Source organism: Hemiscyllium ocellatum, chromosome 31 (assembly GCF_020745735.1).
Source record: "Hemiscyllium ocellatum isolate sHemOce1 chromosome 31, sHemOce1.pat.X.cur, whole genome shotgun sequence".
Lineage (NCBI taxonomy): Eukaryota > Metazoa > Chordata > Chondrichthyes > Orectolobiformes > Hemiscylliidae > Hemiscyllium > Hemiscyllium ocellatum.
In genome coordinates this window covers 52,273,376-52,299,612 of record NC_083431.1, presented here as the reverse complement: position 1 = coordinate 52,299,612, position 26,237 = coordinate 52,273,376, and the positions used below count along the sequence as shown (strand labels likewise).

Below are 26,237 nucleotides of genomic sequence, written 5' to 3'. Positions count from 1 at the left end.
TCATTTTGATTAGATTAAATTACTTAGTGTGGAAACAGGCCCTTCAGCCCAATACGTCCACACCGACTCTCCGAACAGCAACCCGCCCAGACCCATTCCCGTACACCTTAACACTATGGGCAACTTAGCATGGCCAATTCACCTAACCTGCACATCTTTGGGCTGTGGGAGGAAACCGGAGCACCCGGAGGAAACCCACACAGACACGGGGAGAATGTGCAAACTCCACACAGACAGTTGCCTGAGGTGGGAATTGAACCCAGGTCTCTGGCGCTGTGAGGCAGCAGTGCTAACCCCTGTGCCACCATGCCACCTGTTTGTATTCCTGATTCTTGATCCTTCTGTCAATGCAGTTTCTTTCCTTCCACTCAGTCTAACCCCTTTATGAGTCTGAAGACCTTAATCATGTCACTTCTCTAGTCTCACCCTTTTCACCTGAAAGGAGAGCAGCTTCTCCAACCCTCCCATCACTCTGGAGAAATTCTGATCAGATCAAGCCATACCCTCCCTTTAAGGACTACTTAAAGTATGCTGTCCAGAATTGGGCACAGTCCTCCAGCAGAGACTGAAACAGCGTTTTGTACAAAATGTCTTCCCCACTTTTGTACTCTGTGCCTCTGTTTACAAAATTCAGGGATCTTGGGCTAAGTGGTTAGCACTGCAGTCTCTTCCTATAGCTCAAATCCTCCAGCATTGGCAACATCCTTGTAAATCTTTTCTGAACCCTTTCAAAGTTCACAACATCTCTCCGATAGGAGGGAGACCAGAATTGCACGCAATATTCCAACAGTGGCCTAACTAATGTCCTGTACAGCCGCAACATGACCTCCCAACTCCTGTACTCAATACTCTGACCAATAAAGGAAAGCATACCAAACGCCTTCTTCACTATCCTCTCCAACTGCGACTCTACTTTCAAGGAGCTATGAACCTGAACGCTAAGGTCTCTTTGGTCAGCAACACTCCCTAGGACCTTACCATTAAGTGTATAAGTCCTGCTAAGATTTGTTTTCCCAAAATGCAGCATCTTGAATTTATCTAAATTAAACTCCATCTGCCACTCCTCAGCCCATTGGCTCATCTGATCAAGATCTCATTGTAATCCGAGGTAACCTTCTTCGCTGTCCACTGCACCTCCAATTTTGGTGTAATCTGCAAACTTACTAACTGTACCTCTTATGCTCGCATCCAAATCATTTATGTAAATGACAAAAAGTAGAGGGCCCAGCACCGATCCTTGTGGCACTCCACTGGTCACAGGCCTCCAGTCAGAAAAATAACCCTCCACCACCACCCTCTGTCTTCTATCTTTGAGCCAGTTCTGCATCCAAATGGCTAGTTCTCCCTGTATTCCATGAGATCTAACCTTGCTAACCAGTCTCTCATGAGGAACCTTGTCGAACGCCTTACTGAAACCCATATAGATCACATCTACTGCTCTGCCCTCATCAATCCTTTGTTACTTCTTCAAAAAACTCAAACAAGTTTGTGAGACATGATTTCCAATGCACAAAGCCATGTTGACTATCCCAAATCAGTCCTTGCCTTTCCAAATATATGTACATCCTGTCCCTCAGGATTCCCTCCAACAACTTGCCCACTACCGAGGTCAGGCTCACTGGTCTATAGTTCCCTTACCACCTTTCTTAAATAGTGGCATCACGTTAGCCAACCTCCAGCCTTCCGGCACCTCATCTGTAACTATCGATGATACAAATATCTCAGCAAGGGGCTCAGCAATCACTTCACTAGCTTCCCACAAAGTTCTAGGGTACACCTGATCAGGTCCTGGGGATTTATCCACTTTTATGCATTTCAATATTTCCTTCTCTGTAACATGGACATTTTTCAAGATGTCACCATCTATTGCTGTACATTCTATATCTTCCATGTCCTTTTCCACAGTAAACACTGGTGCAAACTACTCATTTAGAATCTCCCCCATCTCATGCTCCACACAGGGCCGCCTTGCTGATCTTTGAGGGGCCCTGTTCTTTCCCTAGTTACCCTTCTGTTCTTAATGTATTTGTAAACACCCTTTGGATTCTCCTCAATTCTATTTGCCAAAGCTATCTCATGTCCCCTTTTTGCCCTCCTGATTTCCCTCTGAAGTATACTCCTACTGCCTTTATACTCTTCTAAGGATTCACTCGATCTATCCTGTCTATATCTGATATATGCTTCCTTCTTTTTCTTAACCAAACCCAAAATTTCTTTAGTCATCCTGTATTCTGAGTACCTACAGCCTTTCCTTTCACCCTAACAGGAATATACTGTCTCTGCACGCTCATTATCTCATTTCTGAAGGCGTCCATTTTCCAGCCGTCCCTTTTCCTGCGAACATCTGCCCCCAATCAGCTTTTGAAAATGGTTCCAGGAAGACAAGTAGAACTTTCTCACAGCGACTTCTCATCTCGACACTGCTACTTGGAAGGGCTGTGCAAGCAGATTAATTCCCTCCCACAAAAGAACAATTAAGAAGTAAAACTGAGCAAGCCTGCTGGGGAAGTGTGGGAGGGAGCACATTAACTGGATTAAATGAAAAGCAGAAAACCGCAGATGCTGGAGATGCAGAATAAAAACAGAAAGTGCTGGAATAACTCTAAGTCTAGCAGCATCTGTGGAGAGAGATAGGGAATCAGAATGAACATTTCAGATCGTACAATCCCTACAGTGTAGAAACAGGCCATTTGTCCCAAGGAGTCCACACCAATCCTCCTAAGAGTATCCCACCCAGACCCACTCCCCTACCCAATTGCTCTACTTTAATGCACCTGGCCTACACGTCCCTGAACACTACAGGAAATTTAGCATGGCCAGTTCACCTATCCTGCACAACTTAGGACTGTGGGAGGAAACACACACAGACACTGGGAGGATGTGCAAACTCCACACAGACAGTCACCCGAGGATAGAGTCGAACCTGACTCCCTGGCACTGTGAGGCAGCAGTGTTAACCACTGAGCCACCTGGCCGCTCAACTGAGCCACCATGCTGCCATCTTTGATCTTTCATTAGAGCTGGGAAAAGTTAGAGCTGCCATAGCTTTTCAGCAAGGTGTGAGTAGGACAAGGATAAAGGAAGCTCTGATATAGAGTGGAAGGCAAGAGGGATTAAATGCCAGGAGAGAGAATCCTCCTGGGTCAAAAAGAATGGGAATGGAGCAAGGAAAGAAATGAAGTACATGCCTAGAGCTGCTAGATCTCAGAGCCAAACAAACCACAAAACATGGAAAAGGGAAACCAAATGAGTGGGCAGAATTCATCATCTTGAACCCAGCATTGTGGCTAGGAAGTTATCAAACAATTTCAGACTGCAGTTTACAACTTACCTCTTGCTGGGGTGTCTGTCTGAACTTGTCTTTGCTCAGCCTGGGATCGCTTACTCGATGACACATCTACTGGAGCGCAGGTTCAATCAAACTGAACACTGCAACCCTGCCTTTGACAGACCTTGAAAGCAGAAGAATTCCCTCCTGAAATTGGAAGGACAGGGACTGGGATGGTCACCCCACCGAGAGCATCATGTGGGGAAGAGTCCAAGATGCAGATGAAGATGTCTCATCCTTGGTAGCAGATGGATCCCAGTCCATTCTCACTCTAAAAAGGGAGCTGACAGAAAGGACTCGCTCTTAGCTGCCATCTTCTTTCAGGAGGGAAAGTTAGTGAGAGTAAATGGAAACATAATATGGCCAATGAGGTCCATTTGTATTGGGGGAAATGTATGTAATTAGAGCAAAATTAGAATGCATTTTTACCAAACTGAAGGTAATAAGTAGCAGAAATGCAAACAAAGTGCTATAAATACGGTTATTCTCACACCACGTTTGCAGAACAACGATACGGAACGCACAGAGCATCCATAAAACAGAACGGAAGCAGATTAGCCAGGATGTGTACAGGCGGAATAGTAAACGCTATCTCCAACAGAAGAACAGGAACCAACCAGTCAGCAATAAGAACGTGTGGAAACAGGACCATGACCCAAGGAAGCCAGAGAAATCACAGCACCCAGGTAAACACAACCTCATGCTTAGCTCCTCTCATCCCAGTTTATTTGTTAGTGCTTACACAGCTCTCAACATGAGATGCTGTAATCTGTTTGAGTGAGACAAGAAACCAGGAGACTACCTGATTAGGCCAAGCTCTAACCAGTCAAAAAAACTCCCTCTGGGAATCCGATTGGTTTTAAACTGCTTCGAGACAATGGGTCACAGCAGGACAATGCTGTCAGGATAAGAGAATACATATGCCCTCACACCTCTGTGCACGGCTAGTGTTCAGTGTTACTAAAAACAGCTGATGTCAGGCTCTGATCTTGAAATGGTGGCTTTGCTTCTTGCAATTTGATGACAGAATAACTATATAAGTCTTTTATAAAATTAACCCAAGGCTGATTATAAAAGCTTCCATTAAGTCTTTGGGATACACAAGATCCTCTTTTGCTGTGATACATGCCCAGAGCAGGTCCCTAAGTCCATACTGAGCAATGTACAGTACTGCCACTGCAAAGGTAGCAATCTATAAACAGCAGTGTATTTGGGACTGAACCACGACTGGGCAGAAATCCATAAGAAATAGGAAGAGGAATCGACCGTTTGACCCCTCGGGCCTGCTCCACCATTCAATAGGATGTTCCTCATGTCAACTTCCAGGTTATAGGGGCTGAGGGAAATGTGAGGTCATTCCAATCCAGTTTGGGCTCTTTCCTCTGGAAAGGAGGCTGTGCTGCAGTTACCCAGGGCATTAGTCAGACCACACCTTGAGTATTGTGTGCAATTTAGGTCTCTTTCTCTGGGGAAGTATATTCTGGTTACGGACAGAGTGCAATGAAAGTTTACCAGATTGATTCCTGGGATGGCAGGACTGTTATATGAAGAGATCTTGGGTCCATTAGGACTATGTATATTGGAGTTTAAAAGAATTGGAGTGGACATTCTCATCGAAACCTATAAAATTCTAACAGAACCAGATATGATAAACACAGGAGTGATGTTCCCGATGATCTGGGAATACAGCTTAAGGGTAAGGGTAAGTCATTTAGGACTGAGCTGAGGAGAAATTTCTTCACCCAGAGAATGGTGGAATTCTCTGCCATAGAAAACAGTTGAGGCCAAAACATTGAATGTTTTCAAGAAGGAGTTAAAGTTCTTAGAGCTAAAGGGAGAAATTAGGAACAGGCCATGGAGTTGGTTGATCAACCATGATCATATTGAATGGGGTTAGCAGGCTCAAAGAGCCAAATGGTCTACTCCTGCTTCTATGTTCTATATTTCTAGGAAGTGACACAGAGATGATTCACTGCGATGAGGTCAGGCATAAATAGCTGTTCATGAACATAAAGAAGTTCAATGGAGGCCTGATTTTGTTGTTTCGAGTTACGAAGGGTTTTGATAAGATTAAATCCCCCACTGACTGATGCATTAATCACTGAAGGGAAAATGTTTACTGTGTAATCACCACAAAAGGAGCAAAGGTAGAGGTTGTTTCAAAACCAATGATACAGAGAGTTACAAAAAGCCAGAAACTGTGGGGAAATACATGATATCTTACATATATAGATAAGTGTAGAAAAGAAATAGAAAATAATTGTGGTAAAGAGAAGGGGAATGTAGAAAGACTACACAAGCATTAAAAAACCCCTCCAGCCTGAAGGAGATGGATTGTACCTTCTAGCAACAGAGGGCCACGAAAGAGATCTCATCCTTGGTAGCAGATGAATCCCAGTTCGTTCTCACTGTAAAAAAGGGAGCTGACAGACAGGACCCACTCTTAGCTGCAATCTTCTTTCAGGAGGGAAAAGTTAGTGAGAGAAAGTGGAAATATAACATGGTCAATGAGGTCCATTTGTATAGGCGGGAATGTAAGTAATTAGAGCAAAATTAGCCTGCATTTTTACCAGGCGTGTACTCTCTTTCCATCAGGGATAAAGGGTGGTGAATGTTGCTTTCAGTAAGCCCATGAAATAGAGATTTTTGTCAGTTCACCAGCTCTCATGATTTGGAGATGCCGGTGTTGGACTGGGGGTGTACAAAGTTAAAAATCCCACAACACCAGGATATAGTCGAAATCGATATTTGGAAGCACTAGCTTTCGAGTGCTGCTCCTTCATCAGGTGGTTGCCAACTCTTGTGGGTTTTTTAAGTGTCCTTGAGGGAAAAGCTTTTCATGCTTATTTTGAATGTTTTCATTTATATTCCTGTTTAGTTTTGTTTTTAAATGGGTTGCTTTTAAACTGTTTGGTTGTCCATCAGTCCCCACACTCCTGATCTATGGACACTCTGTGCAGAGGGGTGGGGTGGAAAGGATGCAGAGCCTCTTTGTGGGCCTGCTCTTGTGTTTGGTCAAGGTGACCGCCAAGAGGTCCAGGCAACTGTCTGCCCCTCTGCTGCAGTCATATCCATTCTCAGGTGTCAATGGAGGGAGGGAGAGAGAGAGCATGTGAGGAATCTACCAATATGTGCATGCATATGTGAATTAAATGCTCTGTATCACATATTTTCTATCTCTCGCCTGTTCCAGGTGCTAATGACCAAGACAAAGACAGGCAGCAGGAGAAGACAACTCCAGTGATTCCTCCAAGACCTACACTCAGTGAGATCATGGAACACTGCACTGAACAAACCAAAAGCAGAATAAAATGAATGCAATTGCTGAAAGGGGAGAAACCGAAAATATTGGCTCTACGTAGGAGGTGTGATGAAGGAAATCTGTCCAGTCTGCTTCTGTGCTTAGTTCCTGCCGTAAACTATATAGAACCTACAATACAACTTCTCCATTCCAATATTAATACTCCACTGCCTTTAGTTCCTTCTGTATCCCATCTTCTCCATTCTCCCTTGTCTGTTGCAATAAAACATATATAGAGAACTGCTCAATATTATGGTTTGTCAGATGAGATTCAATCAGTATCTAAGATGTTGTCTTAGCCTAACATTATCTAACCTTAATTAACGAGACTTTTGCCATTTGCAGTTCAGTGTTTGATGCCAACTTAACATTGAAGCTCACAGCACAGAACACTGAAAATGGAAACAATCCATCATCTCTGATAAGGCTTAAACTCCTTGAGCTTCCAAACAGAAATTGTACTAAGACAACACCTATAGACCTTGGCCTGTGAGGGGTATGTTACCATTCCTGGTCCAATTTCCTGTCACAAAGACTGTCCATTCAATTTGCACAGCTTGTCTCAGCATTGCCCAACATTATTACAATGTTTGCTTAAGGTGTTAACTTAAGAATGTGAGAAATAGGAGCAGGAATAGACCATTCGGCCCATCAAGCCTGCTCCACTATTCATTATAATTATAGCTGATCTTGGGCCTCAGCTCCACTTTCTTGCCTGTTTACCATATCCCTTAATTCCCCAGGACATCAAACATCAGTCCATCTTAGCGTGAAATCTATTCAATGATGGTGCATTCATCACCCTCTGTAGAGAGTTCCAAAGCTTGTGAGATAAGAAACTTATCTTCACCTCAGTCTCAAATCATTCACCTCTTATTCTGAGACGATGCCCTTGAGTTCTAAATTCCCTAGCCAATGGGAAACAACTTCTCAATGTAAACCCTGCCAAGTCATTTCAGAATCTTGGATGTTTTTAGGAAGGTCATTTCACAATTTCCTAAACTTCAGAGAGTATGGACTTAATTTTTAATGGACCAGTCTTTACGAGAACCCTTTCATTCCAGGAAACACCTAGTGAACCTTCAGTGTACACCTCCTCTGTAAGATATACCCTTCTTTAAATACATAGACCAGAACTGTGCACAGTGCTCCAGCTGTATTCTCACAAAATCCCTGTAAGATTGCAGCATGACATTTCATTCCTATCCCACAGTGACTTTGGCGTATATCCTATTTGCTTTCCTGATTGCCTGCTTTTTTTGTGTTTCGTGTAAGAGTACATCTAGATTTCTCCCAACACCAACATTTACAAGTTGCACACTTCTTTAAAACATGCTGCTTTTCTTGCCCTATGATCAAAGTGAATCACCTCTCACTCTCCCACACATTTCTCCATCTGCTGCCTTGTTGCCAACTCTCATCTCTATCTCTTCTCATGTGTCCTCACAACTTATAATCCCACCTGGTTATGCATCACCAGCAAATTTATTTGCAATACTCGCTTTCTTTAGTTACAGTACCCCTCTCATCATCTAAGTCATTAATGTAGACTATAACTAGCTAAGGGCCCAGCACTGGTTCTTGTGGGCCCCATGATTTCCAGTTTGAAAATACTCCATTTATCCCAACTGTCCATTAACCAATCTTGTATTTATGTTAGGACATCACCCTCCAATTCCATGATCCCCATTTTTTTCATGTGGCAGCTTATCAGGCATATTTTAGAGTTCCAGGTGGAACTCATCTACAGGGTTCCCCTTTAACTACCCTTCTAGGTACATCATGGGAAAAAAAACCTACTGTAAATTGTCAAACAGGGTTTCCCTTCAGGAAAATCATGTTCACTTTGACTGATCAAACCGTGTACGTGCACTGTAAGACTTCCTCAATAGCAGATTCAGCACTTCCTGATCTTGGGCTAACTAGCCTTTAGTTCCCTATTTTCTCTCTCCTTTTCCTGAATAGTGCTGTTATATTTGCTAAATCTGAATTTGCTTGGAATATTCCTAGAAACTAGTGAATCTTTGGGAAATCACTCTAGCTGCCTCTTTGGGAAATCTAGGATGTAAACTAAGTGCTGGGGATTTATCCTAATCATGTTCTTTTCTGCTGACACTAATTTCCTGCGGTTCCACCCTCTTATTAACCCTGAGGTTAGCCTTTATCCTGAGTATGTAATTTGTGTCTTTAACTGAGAATACAGTTACTGAGATTCTGGATCTACCTAAGCGAACCATAATTCTGCAGTTGTGTTAAGATTTACTAATTAAAAAGATGTTCATTGTGAATGATTCTTCACTTGGTGTGTGTTTCTGGCTAATGTTTTTGTTTATTCGTTAGTGGGATTCACTGACTGGCCCAGCATTTATTGCCCATCCCTAGTAGTTACTCTTGAGAAGGTGGTGGTGAGCTGCCTTCTTGCAGTCCATGTGCTGTAGGTTGACACGTCATGCTGTTAGGGAGGCAACTCCAGGGTTTTAACTGAAAGAACAGTAATGTATTTCTAAGTCAGGATGCTAAGTGGTTTGGAGGGCATCTTGCCAGTGTTCCCATTTATCTGTTGCTCTTGTCCTTCTGGATGGAAATGGCAGTGGGTTAGGAAGATACTTTCTAAGGAGCCTCAGTGAATTTCTGCAGTGCATCTTGTCGATAGTACACGCTGCTGCTACTGAGTGTTGTTGGTGGAGGGATGGATGCTTGTGGATGTGGTGCCGGTTGGTTTGTCCTGGATAGTGTCAAACTTATTGAGTGTTGTTGAAGCTGCACTCATTCAGGCAAGTGGGGAGCATTCCATCACATTTCTGACGTGTACTTTCTAGATGATGGACAGACTTTGGAGAGTGAGGAGGAGAGTTACTTGCCGCAGTATACCTAGCTTCTGACCTGCTCTTGTAGACACTGTGTTTATATGGTGAATCCATTGAAATTTCTGGTCAGCGGTAATCCCCAGGATGTTAATGGGGGGAATTCCGTGATCGTAACATTTAATGAAATATCAAGGGGTGATGGTTAGATTGTCTCTTATTGGAGATGGTCATTGCCTGGCATTTGTGAGGTACAAATGTTATTTTCCACTTGTCAGCCCAATCTGGATATTGTCCAGGTGTCGCTGCATTTGAACAGTATCTGTGGAGTTGCGAATGGTGTTGAACATTGTGCAATCATCAGCAAACATCCTCACTTCTGACCTTATGATGGAGGGAAGATCATTGATGAAGCAGCTGCAGTTGTTTGGGTCGAGGACACTACCATGAGGAACTCCTGCAGAGATATCCTGGAGCTGAGATGACTGACCTCCGACAACAACAACCATCTTCCTATCACCAGTGGAGAGATTCCCCCCGATTCCCATTGATTTCACTTTTGCTAAGACTCCTTGATGCCACACTTGGTCAAATGTGGCCTTGATGTCAAGGGCTGTCACTTTCACCTCATCTGACCCAAATATTTCGTTCTTCCAAAACAGCAGAGGCAAAATTATCAATGCTCTCCTTTTAATTTAAAAAACGTCAATGACAAAACTTGTGCTGTTGAGTCTGAAAGTGCCAGAACCATGACCCAATTGTGGTAGTCAACATTTCCAAACAGGTTAATTAGAAAATATCTATTTTATTTAAACCAGCAACAAATCTTTTAGTTGGACCAGGAAATGAGTTCCCCCCTGAGCAGGCCCTTCATTTCCTATACTTGAAGAAGATGGTGGCATCAATGCATTGAGAAGCAGTTTACAATGAGTGAGCCCATACACACTCTCAGCAATAGCATGTTCTATGGTATAATTTATTTGCATGTTTTTAAGAAGGTACATGCTGAACACGAGTGATATATAAAGCATATCATTTGATTCCTTGATCTGACAGTCTTTGAGATTTCTGCAATCATACAAGCTTGTCTTAACAATAGCCGAAACTGTTAAATTTAACACATTCAAACTTTAATATTAAAATGTATTGTGATATTACATAATTATATTTACATAAAATCAGAGAAAATGTCCAACAAAAATAAATGGAGACAGCTTTGGGCAATTGTGGTCTTTAATTGGTACACACTGAGGAGAGGCCTATTTACAGAATTCCAACAAGTATCTCTCACTGATACATGGATAAACATTTTACATTTCTATTGATGCTTCTAAAGTGATTTTTTGTCATTGAGAATTTTAACCTTGGTTTGTTATATTAAGGCACATGTGCAGTTATTGAGACACTGTCACCTCAGGGCAGGGAGGTGCTGGAATCGTAAAGTGAAAGAGTGCATTAATTATACAGACCCCAGCTGGAGGAACTGCATTTAGTTGTCAATACCTCAGGAGCGAGAGGCAGCCCAGAGGAAATGGGAGAGGCATGTACAATTGCAACATTTAGAAGACATTTGGTCAGGTACATGAAGAGGAAAGGTTTAGAGGGATACAGGCCAACAACAGGCAAATGGGATACTTCAGTTTAGGATACCTGGTCAACATGGAAGTGTTGGACCGAAGGGTCTTTTTCCATACTGTATGACTCTACAAAAGGTACCAAGGTTTAAAGGATTAAATTCTGAGGTCAGATTTCAAAACTTGGCTTATATTTCCCTACATCTGTAAAGATGGCAGTATTTAATATGATTAAAGATAGATTCAGGCAAACAACGTCCTCTAACAGGGATAGACACAAACAAAAGTTGACAAAAGGAAATCTTAAACTCACTCCCCAAAAGGCTGTGGATACTGGGGGTCAGCAGAAACTAAGATAAACTGACAGATTTTTCGTAGATACTGGATTGATGAATTCAAGGTAAAAGTCAGCTGTGATCATATTAAATGGCCTATACTTGCTCCAAGCTCATCTGAAACCCCATTCATATGAATGAGGAAAAGGAGCAGGCCACTCAGCCCTTTAAGTTTACTCTGTGATTCAGTGAGATCTTGGCTGATCTGATTTTAACCTCCCTTCTACATCCCTGTGTATTTCCAATAAGCTTTCAACCCTTTGGCAATCAAGAACTGATCTACCTCTGCCTTAACAATAATGATTAATGATTCTGAATCCAGGAAACTCTCAACACACAGAGGAAAAAAATCATCCTCGTCTCTGGTTTAAATGAGTGACCCTTTATTTTTAAACTGTGATACTATTTGTAGATTCAGCCAGAACAGGTAACATCTTTTCAACATCCACCCAGTCAAGTCCCTGCGGGATTTTATAAGTTTCAATTAAGTCACCTCTAACTCTTCAAGACTCCAAAGGAGACAGGCCTAACCTTCCTCATGTTTGTAGGTGTTTAGGAATTGAATCTTGATCTTCGTTACTCAAATGTTCCCAGGAATTGACCTTGTGATAGAGCGAATGTCCTTGATGCAGCTGTTATGTAACTCCTGGAAGCTGCTCACACGTGGTTCAATTCATTCCCCAGATGTTGCGCACAAATGCCTCAGCTGGAATGTCATAAATATCAGGTGTACAGTGGGTGAGACTGACTGGGAAGAGAAGCATTGTTCCATCATATTGGCACTTTGCATATTTCCAAGGTAGGCTGAGCTCAGTTAGTGCAGGAAGTCTCCACGTGTCCAACAGCCCAATCTTGGTGCACGGTCACTGCCACGGTCTCATCTCCTTATTTCTTGAGTGGGCCTGCAGAGTTGCCAAAGCAAAGGTAATGAGACCAGTTAAAAGGCCCAAATTGTTTGTCAAATCTCAGGCTAGATTTGAGGAAATCTTGTAACATCCTTGGCTCGAGTCCAACTTCAGGGTCTGATTACCGTGGAAAATCCATTCATAATGTGGGCAAATGGGTTGTAAAACCCTTCAGATAAACAGCTTGTCGGCAGGAAGAGTAGCAAAGTCTTCTGGTCAGCCATGTTTCATGTTCAGGAAGTTGACTCCCACAAACTGTAGCCCCTGGTAACAGGTTAACAACTTGTAAGTATGTGCTTCAGCTGCTGCTTTAAGTCGGTGATTTTGTCAACCATTTCTCTTGGAGAAGTTTTGTGTAGTCAGGCATCATTGTCCCAATGATTGTTTAAGCAATCCTTTACTCTCCATCAGCTGTGGTAATACTCTCTGAGAATCCTCTCGCTTTCGAAAAAAGATTTGTTACACTTGCAGCTACATTCCTCCTCCTCCTCCTCAGATGCTGCAATGTCCTGCTGTACTTTCAGCTCAATCAAAGTAACATGCTTTACCCAGCCACCCACTTGGCATCCTTATGCCATCCATTCTGATTAGTATTCCAAGACATATTTCCTGGTAATTGTTGTTGGCATGAATTAGAATTGAAATTCCAACAAACCCACGTAAGTTAAAGTCACTGCTCAAACAGAGAAGGTGACTGACAAGTGTAGAACTGAGAGGGACTTTGATGAAGAGAAGGTTTTCATTGTATACCTATTTGATCTCTGTCACAGTTCATGCCTTTGCCAGCAGTGCAAAGTGATCTCTGGTCAGACTTTTAAAAAATCACATCACCTCACACCAAGTTATAATCCAACAGGTTCCAGTCAGTCTGACACCAATTCATATCTTCAGCAGACATACTCAGTCCCTCCTAGCAACTCTTGCTGTATTTATGCAGTGTGGTCAGTGATCCATGCTATACTATCTTCCTGAGAGTGTCCCCAACACCCAGAACCAAGCAGACTCCTCAAAACCTGCACATTCCTGTCCATGGACTGAATCTTAAAGCTTTAATAGAACAGCAGTGCCATGCTGCTGCGTAGAACACATTTTAATGCCGGTAACTTTCATTAAATGTAAATACTATGCTGTTCAAACAATGACTGCAGTGAGGAGAAAATCACAGATACTGAAAATGCTGAAACCTCACTTATCCCATCACAATAAAAGAGTGAACTGTCAGCATGCATGCCTTAGAATTTAAAAATCTTTGGAAGTGCTTTTAAGATCCCCAGCTTTAGAGATGGACAGATAGATTCTAGCTCAAGCAGAGTCATGCTGAATCTTCTTAAGTATCTGGTAAGGCTTTGGCTGCACTATTGTATGTGGTACACAATTTGAAATGGTCATGGGAGAGAGACTAATATACTTATTGGTAAGATCCTGGGGAGTGTTGCTGAACAAAGCTTTAAAAGAGACCTCGGAGCGCAGGTTCATAGTTCCTTGAAAGTGGAGTCACAGGTGGATGGGATAGCGATGAAAGCATTTGGTTTGGTATGCTTTCCTTTATTGGTCAGAATATTGAGTACAGGAGTTGGGAGGTCATGTTGTGGCTGTACAGGACATTGGTTAGGCCACTTTTGGAATATTGTGTGCAATTCTGGTCTCCCTCCTCTCAGGAGGATGTTGTGGAACTTGAAAGGGTTCAGAAAAGATTTACAAGGATGTTGCCAGGATCAGAGAGTTTGAGCTACAGGGAGAGGCTGAACAGGCTGGGGCTGTTTTCCCTGAGCACCGGAGGCTGAGGAGTGACCTTATAGAGGTTTACAAAATCATGAGGGGCATGGACAAGGTCTTTTCCCTGAAGTGGATGAGTCCAGAACTAGAGGGTATAGGTTTAGTGTGAGAGGGGAAAGCTTTAAAAGGGACCTAAGGAGCAACGTTTTCATGTAGAGAGTGGTGCATGTATGGAATGAGCTGCCAGAGGAAGTGGAGGAGGCTGGTACATTTGCAGCATTTAAAAGGGATGGGTATGTGAATAGGAAGGGTTTAGAGGGATATGGGCTGAGTGCTGGCAAATGGGACTATATTAAGTTAGGATATCTGGTTGGCATGGACGAGTTGGACCGAAGGATCTGTTTCCATCATCTCCATAACTCTATGACTCTAGACAGCCCCTTCCAAGACCTAATGCTAGAACAAATGGGCCAAATAACCTGGACCTGCTATATTGACTGGGACTCCCTTAGTGACCGGGGCTTAAAGAGAGCAGAATTTGTTAGCTGCATCCAGGAGGGAACCTTGAAACAATATGTAGATAGTCCAACTAGGGAAAGGGGCCTTGAATTGGAGAATGAGCCAGGTTTTAGCAGGGGAGCATTTTGGGAAAAGTGATCGTAATTCCATGAGTTGTAAGACAGTTATGGATAAGGTAAGACTGGTCCTTGGGTGGAAGTGCAAAACTGGGGGAAGGCTAATTACAACAATTTAGGGCAAGAACTGGAGAAAGTAGATTGTGGGTATTTGTTTGAAAATAAACCGAATCTGATATAGTTAAGTCTTTTAGAGGCCGGTTGGTCAGAGTTCAGGACCAGCATGTTCCTGTGAGGAGGAAAGAAAATGATAGCAAAATTTGGGAACCCTGGATGACAAAAGGTATTGGAAGTTTAGTCAAAAAGAGAATCATATGGAAGGTTTCTGAAATTGAAATCAGCCCCTTGATCAACCCCTTGATAAATATAGAGGGAACAGTAAAGAACTTAAACACAAGTTAGGAGAGCTAAAAGGGGCCACGCAAGTAGGATAATCCCAAGATATTTTATATTAGGAGCAAAAGGGGAGCTAGGCAAAATGTAGGTCCACTCATGGATAAAGCAGATAATTTATCCATGAAGCCAGAGGAAGTACTTTGCATCGGTATTCACCAACGAGAAGGATGGTAAGATTAGGGAGGATATGTTGATATTAAGAAGGAGTAGGTTCGGTTGTCTTGATAAGATCCCAGGGCCTGATGGGACCTATCCCAGGACGCTGAGGAAGGCAAGGGAGGAAATTAATGGGGCCTTGCCAGATATCGTTGTAGCCTCTTTAGCCACAGGCAACATCCCACAGAACTGAAGAATTGCCAATGCTGCTCATTTGTTTAAGAAGGGCAACAGGATATTATAGGTTGGTGAGCCTTGCATCAGTGGTAGGGAAATTATTGGAAAAGATTCTTAGGGACAGGATTTACTCATAAGAATGGACCTATTAGGGATAGTTAGCATGGCTTGTGCAGGGGAGATCTTGTCTCACAAATTTGATTGAGAATTTTGTGGAGGTGACAAAGATGTTTGATGAGGTAGGGCAGTAGATATTGTCAACGTGGACTCTATTTGACAAGGTTCCTCATGGTAGACTGTTCCAGAAGTTTAAGTCACATGGGATCCATGGTGAGTTGGTAAATTGGATGCAAAATCAGCTTGGCCACAGAAGGTAACGATGGAGGGATGTTTTTCTGACTGGAGGTCTGGAGGTATTCTGCAAGGATCAGTGCTGGCATCTCGGTTGTTTATAATATATTTAAATAATCTGAATGAAAATGCAGGTGTTCTGATTAGTAAGTTGTAGACAACATGAAAATTGGTGCAGATCTGGATAGTGAGGACAGTTGTCATGGGACACAGCAGGATATAGATCAGTTGGAAAGTTACGCAGAGGAATGGAGTTTAAGATTGTAAGTTTGTTCGCTGAGCTGGTAGGTTTGGTCTCAGACGTTTCATCACCATGTGAGGTAACATCATCAATGAGCCTCAGGTGAAGTGCTGGTGTTCTGTCCTACTTTCTGTTTATGTATCTTGGTCTGTTAAGGTGGGTGATATCATTTCCGGTTCTTTTTCTCAAAGGTTGGTAAATAGAGTTCAAATTGATGTGTTTATTGATGGAGTTCTGGTTTGAATGCCAGGCCTGTAGAAATTCCCGTGTGTGTCTCTGTTCAGCCTGTCCCAGGATGGATGTGTTGTCCCAGTCGAAGTGGTGTCCTTCTTTGTCTGTGTGTAAGGAAACTAGTGGTATATTACCGGTCATGTGGCTAGTTGGTGTTCGTTATCCTGGTGCCCAGTTTTCTGTCTGACTGTCTGATGTAGTGTTTGTTGCTGTCCTTGTGGGGTATTTTGTAAATGACATTAGTTTTGCTAGTTGTTGGTATAGGGCACTTTAGGTTCATCAGTAACTGTTTCAGTGTGTTGGTAGATTTGTGGGCTGATCATGTTACATGAAACATGTGAAAACAAACCTTCCAGCTCAGTGAGCAAGCTTACAATTTGAGCTAAAATCTTCTCAAAAATCGCAGATGGTGTTTAATCCAGAGAAGTGTGAGGTGATGTTTTTGGGAGGTCAAATACAAGAGGAAAATATATGGTAAATGGCAGGCTGCTTAAGAACAATGATAAATGGAGGGATCTTGGGATGCAAGTTGCTAGCTCCCTGGAAGTGGCAACGCAAGTGGATAAGGTGGTAAAGAAGATGTATGTGCTTGCATTCATTATTGAGTACAAAAGTTGGCAAGTCATGTTTCAGCTGTACAAGACTTTAGTTAGGCCACATTTGGGGTACTGTGTGTAGTTCTGGTCACAACACTTTGGAAGGGTGTGGATGATTTGGAGAGAGTGCAAAGGAGGTTTACCAGGATGTTGCCTGGATTGGAGCCGATTAGCTATAAGGAGAGGTTAGACAACACTTGGACTGTTTTTGCTAGAGGTTTATGGAGGTTGATCTGATAGAAGTACAGGGATGGACAGGATGGATTGTCAGTGTCTTTTTCCTGGGTGGAAATGTCAAATATTAGAGGAGATGGGTTTAAGGTGAGAAAGGGAAAGTTTAAAGCAAATGTGCAAAGCAAGTTTCTTCACCCAGGAAGTGATAGGTTCCTGGAATGTGCTGCCAGGACAGGTGGTAGAAGCAGATATGAGCAGGTAGGAGCAATGTTTAAGTGACATTTACGCAGATACATGAACAGGTAGATAATAGTGTGACACAGACCATGTGCAGGCAGATGGATAAGTTTACAATGGCATTGTGGTCAGCGAGGACATGGTGGCCCATAGGGCCTGATGTTCTATGTTTTATGCTATATCATCATAGTCTTCATCAACCCATCCTGGTGCAATTACATCATCATAACTATCATTGTCTTCTGGATGAACATCAATGTATCCACTATTTGAAATGTTCTCAAACTCAGGTGGAATCTCATAGCTATGTGATATATTGTCCATGCTGAGTGACTTGTTGACTGTATTGTCTGTAAGACAAAAATAATGTTGTCAGATTTTTGATATGGCCTTGTAAGAATTTATGTCCATCCCTAGTTGCCATTGAGAAGATGGTGGTGAGCTGACTTCTTGAACCATTGCAACCCATGTACTGCAAGTTGACCCACAATGCCATTAGGGAAGGCAATCCAGGATTTATACAGTGCATGACGCAGTATTCTTTTGTAGATATCACTCCTTCAAACCAAGAGCTGAGATGGAGCTTCAATTTTCTGAAACATTGACCCTGACCTGCACACTCTGACCCTCACCCTGGCCTGTACACTCTGACCCTGACCCTGACCTGTGCACTGTCCCCCTGACCCTGAAATTGCAGACTGGATGATATTTCACTAACTATAGGACACAGATAAGGTGCTAACAGTTAGGACCATTTTATTTAACCAGAGGCAGTTAGGTTATCAAAGTTAGAGGTGTCAGGCCCGGTTCTGGAGAAACACTCTTCTCTGAATCTCTTCTCTCAGAGTTAGACATTTCTAATCAACCTATTCTGGCATGTTTTGTACATCAGGGTTGGGCTTATACAATTAGTGGTAGGGCCTTGGATAGTGCTGTAGAACAGAGGGACCTAGCGATGCAAGTACATAATTCTTTGAAGTTTGCATCGCATATAGACAAGGTGATTAAAAAGGTGTTTGGCACGCTTGCCTTCATTGCTCAGTCCTTTGAATATAGGAGTTGGGAAGTCATGTTCCAGTTATACAAGATATTGGTGAGGCCTCTTTTGGAATACTGTGTCCAGTTCTGGTCACCCAGTTATAGGAAGGATATTGTTCAGCAGAAGAGGGTTCAGAAAAGACTTACCAGGGCGTTGCCAGGTATGGAAGGTTTAAATTATAAAGAAATGCTGGATAGGCTGGACCTTTTTCACTGGAGCATAGGAGATTAACAGGCGACCTTATAGATGTATATAAAATAACGAGCGGTATAGATAGAGTTAATGGTCATTGCCGTTTCCCTAGAATGGGGGATTTGAAGACTAGGGGATAAATGTTTTTACACAGAAGGTGGGTTTGAGTGTGGAATGAACTTCCTGAGGAAGTGATGGATGTGGTACAATTACAACATTTAAAAGATGTTTAGATAGGTCTATAAATAGGAAAGGTTGGAGGGATGTGGGCCAGGAGCAGGCAGGTAGGACTAGTTTAGTTTGGGATTATGTTTAGGCTGGACTGGTTAGACCGAAGGATCTGTTTCCATGCCGTATGATTCTATCTCAGGAGCAGGTGGGATGTGAACCTGGGCCTCCTGGGTCAGAGATAGGGATATTACTATTACCCCACAAGATCTGCGTTATATATTTTCTTAGATCACTATTATATTCATGGTTGACTAGCTGACTGACAGTATAACTTGGCAAACCATTCACTTCAGGAGGCAGACAATTCCTAAGCCACAGTTAGATGCCCCTTGATCATTGAATTTGTTCATGCGTCCCAATGGCAACTTTGAAAAGGAGGCCCCTGCTCTACCTCGGACAGAAGCCGAACGGTCCACCCAATATGTTCTTACACCTGTGTCTCAGACTGAAAAGTCAGAAAACAAAACGGAATGCACCTTCATGATCTGTGTTATCGAGCTGATAGGCATTACTCTGCGCGTGGCCTGGGCAAGTGTTCAGCTGTGACATGTTTGTCCGGGACCTGCAAATGAGGAAGAAATGGTGTTGATTAGCACCAGTAAACATTCGAAAACATTCTGTGGGCTCTGGTGCTTAAAATGACCATTACCGTTTCCTTATCACTGCTATAATTGAGCAGTTGAAATTAATCAGTTACATTGTACAGCCCGTAGTTATTCATCTCCCAAACCATGGGCTGGACTTTTCCTTGAATTATTCTGGCAAGCCCTTACAGCTGTTAACTGAATGAACTGAAACAGAGGTGTGACATGTGGTGTTCTAAGAAGCCTGTGTTTAAGTCGGGTCCAGGCGAACTGTGGGAGTTAAGCATTCTGGCCCATTCTCCACAAACAGACAAATATGTGACTTCGGAATGGGAGGTAGCCAATGGGTCTCTTGAGCCTCATCCATCATTCAACACTATTATGTCAGATCTGACTGTGGCCTCAATTTTACTGTCTAACCCTTTACCAATCAAGAATGTAACACAAACAAATGTCAAAATACTCAATGAGCTTGCTTTCAGAGAATAGTCTCTCCTCAACCCAATCTTAAATGAGCAATGCATTTTTTAAAAATTATATTCCTTATTTCTAATCTCACCCGTAAGGAGAAACATCCTTTCAGTATCTACCCTGTTAAGTTCCCTCAGTATGTTTCAATGAAATCACCTCTAATTATTCTAAACTTCATCTCCAATAAGAGAGAATCAAACAATTGCCCTTTGACATCCAATAGTGTTACCATCACTGAATCCCCTACTATCAACATCCTTGGGGTTACCATTGACTAGAAACTCAACTGGATGAGCCATATAAACATGGCGGCTACAACAGCAGGTCAGAGGCTAGGAATACTGTGGTGACTAACTCACCTCCTGACTCCCCACTTGCCTGTTCACCATCTACAAAGCACAAGTCAGGCATGAAATGGAATATTCCCCAATTTCCTGGATGGACATAGCTCCATAATACACAAGAAGCTTGGCATTATCCAGGACAAAGCAGTCTGCTTGATTGGCACCACATCCACAAACATCTACTCCCTCTGTTTAACTGGCACCACATCCACAAACATCCACTTCCTCCACCTACAACACTCAGTAGTAGTAGTAGTGTGTACTATCTACAAGATGCACTGCAGAAATTCACTGAGGGTCCTGAGACAGCACGTTCCAAACTCATGACCACTTCCATCTAGGACAAGATCACCAGACAAAGATGAACACTACAGTTGTTGTGGTTCTGCTCGCCGAGCTGGAAGTTTTTGCTGCAAACGTTTCGTTCCCTGGCTAGGGAACATCATCAGTGCTGTTGGAGCCTCGTGTGAAGCGCTGCTTTGATGTGTCATCAGTGCTGTTGGAGCCTAGCCAGGGAACGAAACGTTTGCAGCAAAAACTTCCAGCTCGGCGAGCAGAACCACAACAACGGATACCCGAGCTACAAATCTTCAATCAGATTTTAAACACTACAGTTCAAGTTCCCTTTCAAGTCATTCATAATTCTGACTTGGAAATATACCAGTGTTCCTTTAGTGTCACTGGGTCAAAATCCTGGAATTCCCTCCCTAAGGACATTGTGGGTCAACCTGCAGTACATGGACTGCAATGGTTCAAGAAGGCAGCTCGCCACCATTTTCTCAGGGGCATCTTGGGATAGACATAAAACGCTGGCCCAGCCAGTGAGGCCCATAACCCATGAGTGAATTTTTCGAAAACAACTTAACTCAATGCGATCTCTACCTTCCCCTATCCTCCTGTAATTAGCTGCAGAATCTTCAAAGTATTTAATTCTCTTTGAATGGGATCTTGTGGATGTGAAAGGGGTGGCTGCTCCTACTGGGGAGCTGGTCAGTGCCCTGCTTTAAGGAAGCCTCGCTGCATCTTGTTCCATTTATTTGACTCTGGTTGGTCTTCCCCTGAGATCAAGAACCCACTGCCTAAATACAAATCCCACTGGCTAAGAGCAGTCAGCTAAAGGCAGCTTGATTGATCAACAGTGCTACTGGGTAGTTGCTGTTGGTATTAACCCCTTTGAGGCCTTTGATCATCACTGGACCCCAGGCCCTAGGTAACTGATGGCAGGGAGTGGGGATGTGGAGGATGTCATTGAGGGGGCAGCCAAGGTAGGGGTTATCTCTCAGTTGCAGCTCTCCTCCAGTGGTAGCTCAGAGGGAAAATCCAGTAAAAGAAATACCAGTAATAATAGGAAATGAATGTACTGGTCACACTAGAGCACTGTCATTGAGGTGACCTGAGAAAGATCCCTCTTGAGAATGTTGATTCTGGAAAGACAAAGGTAATAAGAAGAGTAAGTGCCAACTTGGAGGTTTGGAGGTTCGGAGTGATCTAGCAAAGCAGAGGAACCCTTCTCATTCCAGTTGGTCTAAATTTCAAAAATGAGGAATGTCTTCAGCACACTCTCTGATGAAACCAGAAAGTAGTAAGAATAATGTTAAAATTAAAATATACATGTTGCCCATCATTGTATTTACCTTACACTGAAGAATTTTTTAATCTTCATTTTACCTTGATAGCAACCTGTAATAGAAGTATGTTGGATTGTTATGAAGAATGTATTATTGAAAATACTCAATTTATAATACCATGGGCTGAGGGTATGACTTTGTACATTCACATTTGCATATCATTGGCTGGACACAAGTGTGTCTTGGGCATTTTGAAGAGAACACTTTCAAATCAAACGACCCTACAGCAACTTTTAGCTTTTATTGCATGGTTTGATGCCACATTATGAGTTTGAGTTCAAGATAGACAGGTCAAGGAGCAGGCAACATCAAAGAATCATAGACTCTCTACAGTTCAGAAAGAGGACATTCAGCCCATCAAGTCTCCACCTACCTTCTGAAGAGCATCTCATTCAGACTCAGCTGCCCACCCTATCCCCATAATGCTGCATTTAGTATGGATAATCCATCTAGCCTGCAAATCTTTGGGCTGTGGGAGCAAACCGGAGCACCCAGAGGAAACCCACATAGACACAGGGAGAATGTGCAAACTCCACAGAGTCACCCAAGGCTGGAATCAAACCTGGGTCCCTGGTGCTGTGACACAGAATACTAACCTGTCTTCAGGCTGAGACTTCAAAGTAACTATTTACCACTTATCCACTCCTGATCTTTTTAAGCACAGTCTCAATGAGCTGAGGGGCATTGATACATTGATACTGAACACTGCTGTAGATAGTAATTGTAGACAGACCAGGTGCTGATCTAACTTGGTGAAGATGAATCTATGCTTGCTGTATGTTTAGTCATGTGCAGTCTGTTCTAGCTCCTGTTCTTACTACCTGCTCTTGGGTTGTCTTTGAAGAGTTTCAGGTTGATGTTCAGTCGGTTCTGTCCATGTTATGAGCACAGCTTCCTTGGTCATCACTGGGACTCAATCTGGAACTTCTTGCTCTGACTCAGGGATTCTACCCACTGTGTGACCAAGCCCCCAACCAGGGAGCACTTTATAGACCAATGAAATCATTGGAATTAAGCAATTTGTAAAACATTCAACTCATTCTCCCATTAAGAGCTCAGTAGTTAATACTTCAAATCAGACACAATTTATTTTTAAAAATGGAAAAGCCTCTGCATTAGTATATAATGTGGATTATTAGATTACTTACAGTGTGGAAACAGGCCCTTCAGCCCAACAAGTCCACACCGACCCACCCATACATTTATCCCTTACCTAACATTACGGGCAATTTAGCATGACCAATTCACCTGACCCGCACAACTTTGGACAATGGGAGGAAACCGGAGCACCCAGAGGAAACCCACACAGACACAGGGAGAATGTGCAAACTCCACACAGTCAGTCGCCTGAGGCAGGAATTGAACCTGGGTCTCTGGGGCAGCAGTGCTAACCACTGTGCCACCATGCCGCCCACAAACAATTATACTCAGATCATGCTCTTGCTCACATAAAAGGAATGTCAGGGAAAGGGAATGATTTGTGAAAAAGCAAAATGACTTGTTTTACCTAATCTCCTGCAGATCAGGTAGAATATGAGGGCGACAACAACATTGAGAATGATTATACAAAGCCCGAGCCACAGCCAAAAATACTGGCGGATTGCAGCCATTCTGTAAACTAGAAAGAAAGAAAAATGAATACGGCACAGTAATGATCCGAAATATCCGACAGAGTCAAAATTCCTTAATTTCTTACCTCAGTGCTGGGGTGATGAGATGGCTGCTGCACTTGAAGCCCTTGTTCCTATTAGTGTTGTTTAGCAATGTTTCAGGTTAACTTCCTTGAGTGCCCAATCTGAATCAACTGCTCAAACCCCATCACACCTCGGAGACTTGTTGGGGTTTCTGGCACAGTCCGTGGTGATGCGGCAGAAGGGTGCTCCTTACATCGAACTGTCCTCACTGGCTGCCCACCGTAACTGAAAGGTAAACACTAATCTACCATTGTCCATTGATGCTGCTGGACCCAGCCCTGCTAACTGTTTCCATTAGAACAGATCCTATGGTGACTCAGCACTACGATCTCCATTTATACCATTTGTCCCAAAACAATAACAGACTCTAGGTGGGTGCTGTGTTTTCTCATTCCTGGGATGTAGCATCACTGACGAAGCCCAGATTGCCCTTGAGAAGGTGGTGATAAATTGCTTTCTTAAACCACTGCAGTTCTTGTTGTAGGGACACCCCCAGTGTTGTTTGGAAGGGAGTTCCAGGGCTTTGCCCCCATAACAATGAAGAAACAGTGATGTATCTCCAAGTGCATCATGGATGGGTAATTGTATTATCACTAGACTACTAACCTGGATACCCAGGTAATGTTCTGGAAGTCATGGGAGAAGCTGGAATTAAAATCTGAAATTAAAAGACTTATGAAGCTATTATCAATGCTGGGGGAATGTCCCATCTGGTTCACTAATATTCCTTTAGGGAAAATAATTTGCTGTTCTTACCACCCAAATTGATAGGGTTGTTAAGAAGGTGTATGGTGTTTTGGCTTTCATTTACAGGGAAAATGAGATTAAGAGCCGCAAGGCTTTGCTGCAGCTCTGTAGAGTCCTGGTTAGACCACACTTGGAATATTGTTTTCAGTGCTGGTTGCCTCATTATGGGAAGGATATAGATGCGTTAGAGAGGGTGCAGAGAAGATTTAACAGGATGCTGCCTGGATTGGAGGGCATGGCTTATAAAGAGAAGTTGAGTGAGAGAAGGAGGAAGAGAGGTGACTTGATAGAGGGGTACAAGGTATTGAGAGGAATAGATAGAGTAGATCGCCAGAGACTTTCCCCAGGGCAGAGATGGCTGTCATGAGGGGTCATAATTTTAATGTGATTGGAGGAAGGTATAGGGGAGATGTCAGAGGGAGGTTCTTTATGCCGAGAGTGGTGGGTGTGTGGAATGCACTGCCAGTAGTGGGAGTAGGGACATTTAAGTGACTGCTGGACAAGCACATGGTTGGCAGTAAATTGACGGGGTGTGTAGATTAGGTTGATCTTAAATGCTGATGATTGGCACAACTTTGTGGGCCGAAGGGCCTGTACTGTGCTGTACTGTTCGATGTTCTATCTTCCATACACTTGGTCTGGCTTATATACACAGATACACAGCAATGGAACTGACTCTTAACTCCCCTCAGGGTAATTAAGAATGGGCAATTAATGTTGGCCTAGCCAGTGATGCTCACAATGAACTTTTAAAAAGAATGTATATTTCCCCAGAATTAGGGACACTGTTTCAAAATGAGGGGTCTCCCTTTTAAGACGGAGGTAAGGATAAATTCTTTCTCTTATTAATTAGACAGTTATTAATCTTTGGAATTCTCAACACTCGAGAGAAGTGGAGGCTAAATCATTTGAAATACTCAAGATAGAGTTAGACAGATGTCACAAATGGGGAAAGAATCAATTGTTAAATGTATACATATATACTTACAGTGAGTGGAAAACATAGTAAACAGTCCAACAAAGGGGCTGCTATAATCATGTGACTGAACTACTTTTCAGAAACGTTCTCAAAGCTAGTGTCAGTCAATCAAAGCCAGTGTACCTCCCAATGGGTCTGGAATACTAACTGCTGTGTTACGATCTGCTGCAGAGATTATTGCCTCCAACCAAAGAAAGCTGTTATACAATAGAATTGCACGTTGCAGCTAACCCACAAGGTGTGTTCATAACTTTCCAATTATACCTGGAATGGGCTGTGGGCGGTTGACTACCTGCAATGCCAATCTTTGTCTCGATTGTAACTACAGCTCCTTCTTCAAGAAGCTTGGTCAAATGGCACCCACAGTATTGAACCCAACTGCCTTAATAACTGAACAATTTGAAATAGCAGCTGAAAATGTGTTGCTGGAAAAGCGCAGCAGGTCAGGCAGCATCCAAGGAGCAGGAGAATCGACGTTTCGGGCATGAGCCCTTCTTCAGGATTCCTGATGAAGGGCTCATGCTCGAAACGTCGATTCTCCTGCTCCTTGGATGCTGCCTGACCTGCTGTGCTTTTCCAGCAACACATTTTCAGCTCTGATCTCCAGCATCTGCAGTTCCTCACTTTCTCCTCCAATTTGAAATAGCAGAAAGTTAAGGAGTCAGTGCTGACCGATAAAACATCTACTGTCAAAATTAAATCCCCACCCCCACCCCTCACAACTCTGGGCTGCAAAGGAAAAACCACTGCCCATGAAAAGCAGCCACCAACTTGTGTTGTATGGTCTATGAACAAAATCTCCTCTCATCAAAACAATGAAGCTAAAATCATATTTCAGGAAAATGTCCTCAGAAGACTTTCAAAAGGGAGTTTTAAAGAGAAGAGTGGCTTGCAACTCTCAGCTGTTGTTTAGCCAATCAAACCAATTCCACAAAGGAACTCCAAACTGCTGAGCCCCACTTCTGACCTTATGATGGTTGGAAGATAGTCGGGCCGAGAACAAGACCCTGAGGAACTCCTGCAGAACTGACCTTCACCAACCACAACGATCGTCCTCTGTGCCAGGTTCACTCCAACCAGCAGGCAGTTTGCCCTCTGATTCCCATTGACCCTGGTTTTGCTAAGGCCTCTTGATGCCACTCCCGGTCGAATGCTGCTCTGAAGTCAAGTA

General features: G+C 43.0%; 1 protein-coding gene and 1 long non-coding RNA gene across 2 annotated transcripts in view; one reads left to right on the top strand and one right to left on the bottom strand.

Moving 5' to 3' along the window:
* The window catches only part of ncf1 (neutrophil cytosolic factor 1), a 77,126-nt gene extending 68,229 nt beyond the window's left edge, over positions 1 to 8,897 (top strand). The window contains exons 10-11 of the mRNA XM_060848371.1: positions 3,833 to 4,014; positions 6,522 to 8,897. Coding sequence (XP_060704354.1) covers positions 3,833 to 4,014; positions 6,522 to 6,643 — 304 coding nt within the window. The 3' untranslated portion in view covers positions 6,644 to 8,897. The remainder of the gene's footprint in view (positions 1 to 3,832; positions 4,015 to 6,521) is intronic.
* Positions 8,898 to 10,527: 1,630 nt separating this feature from the next.
* Positions 10,528 to 23,258, bottom strand: LOC132830568 (uncharacterized). The gene is made up of 4 exons (XR_009646389.1): positions 23,154 to 23,258; positions 21,653 to 21,698; positions 19,096 to 19,181; positions 10,528 to 17,507 (listed from the first exon to the last, which is right to left on the bottom strand). It is a non-coding gene; the product is annotated as an uncharacterized LOC132830568 (long non-coding RNA).
* Between the last annotated feature and the right edge of the window lie 2,979 nt (positions 23,259 to 26,237).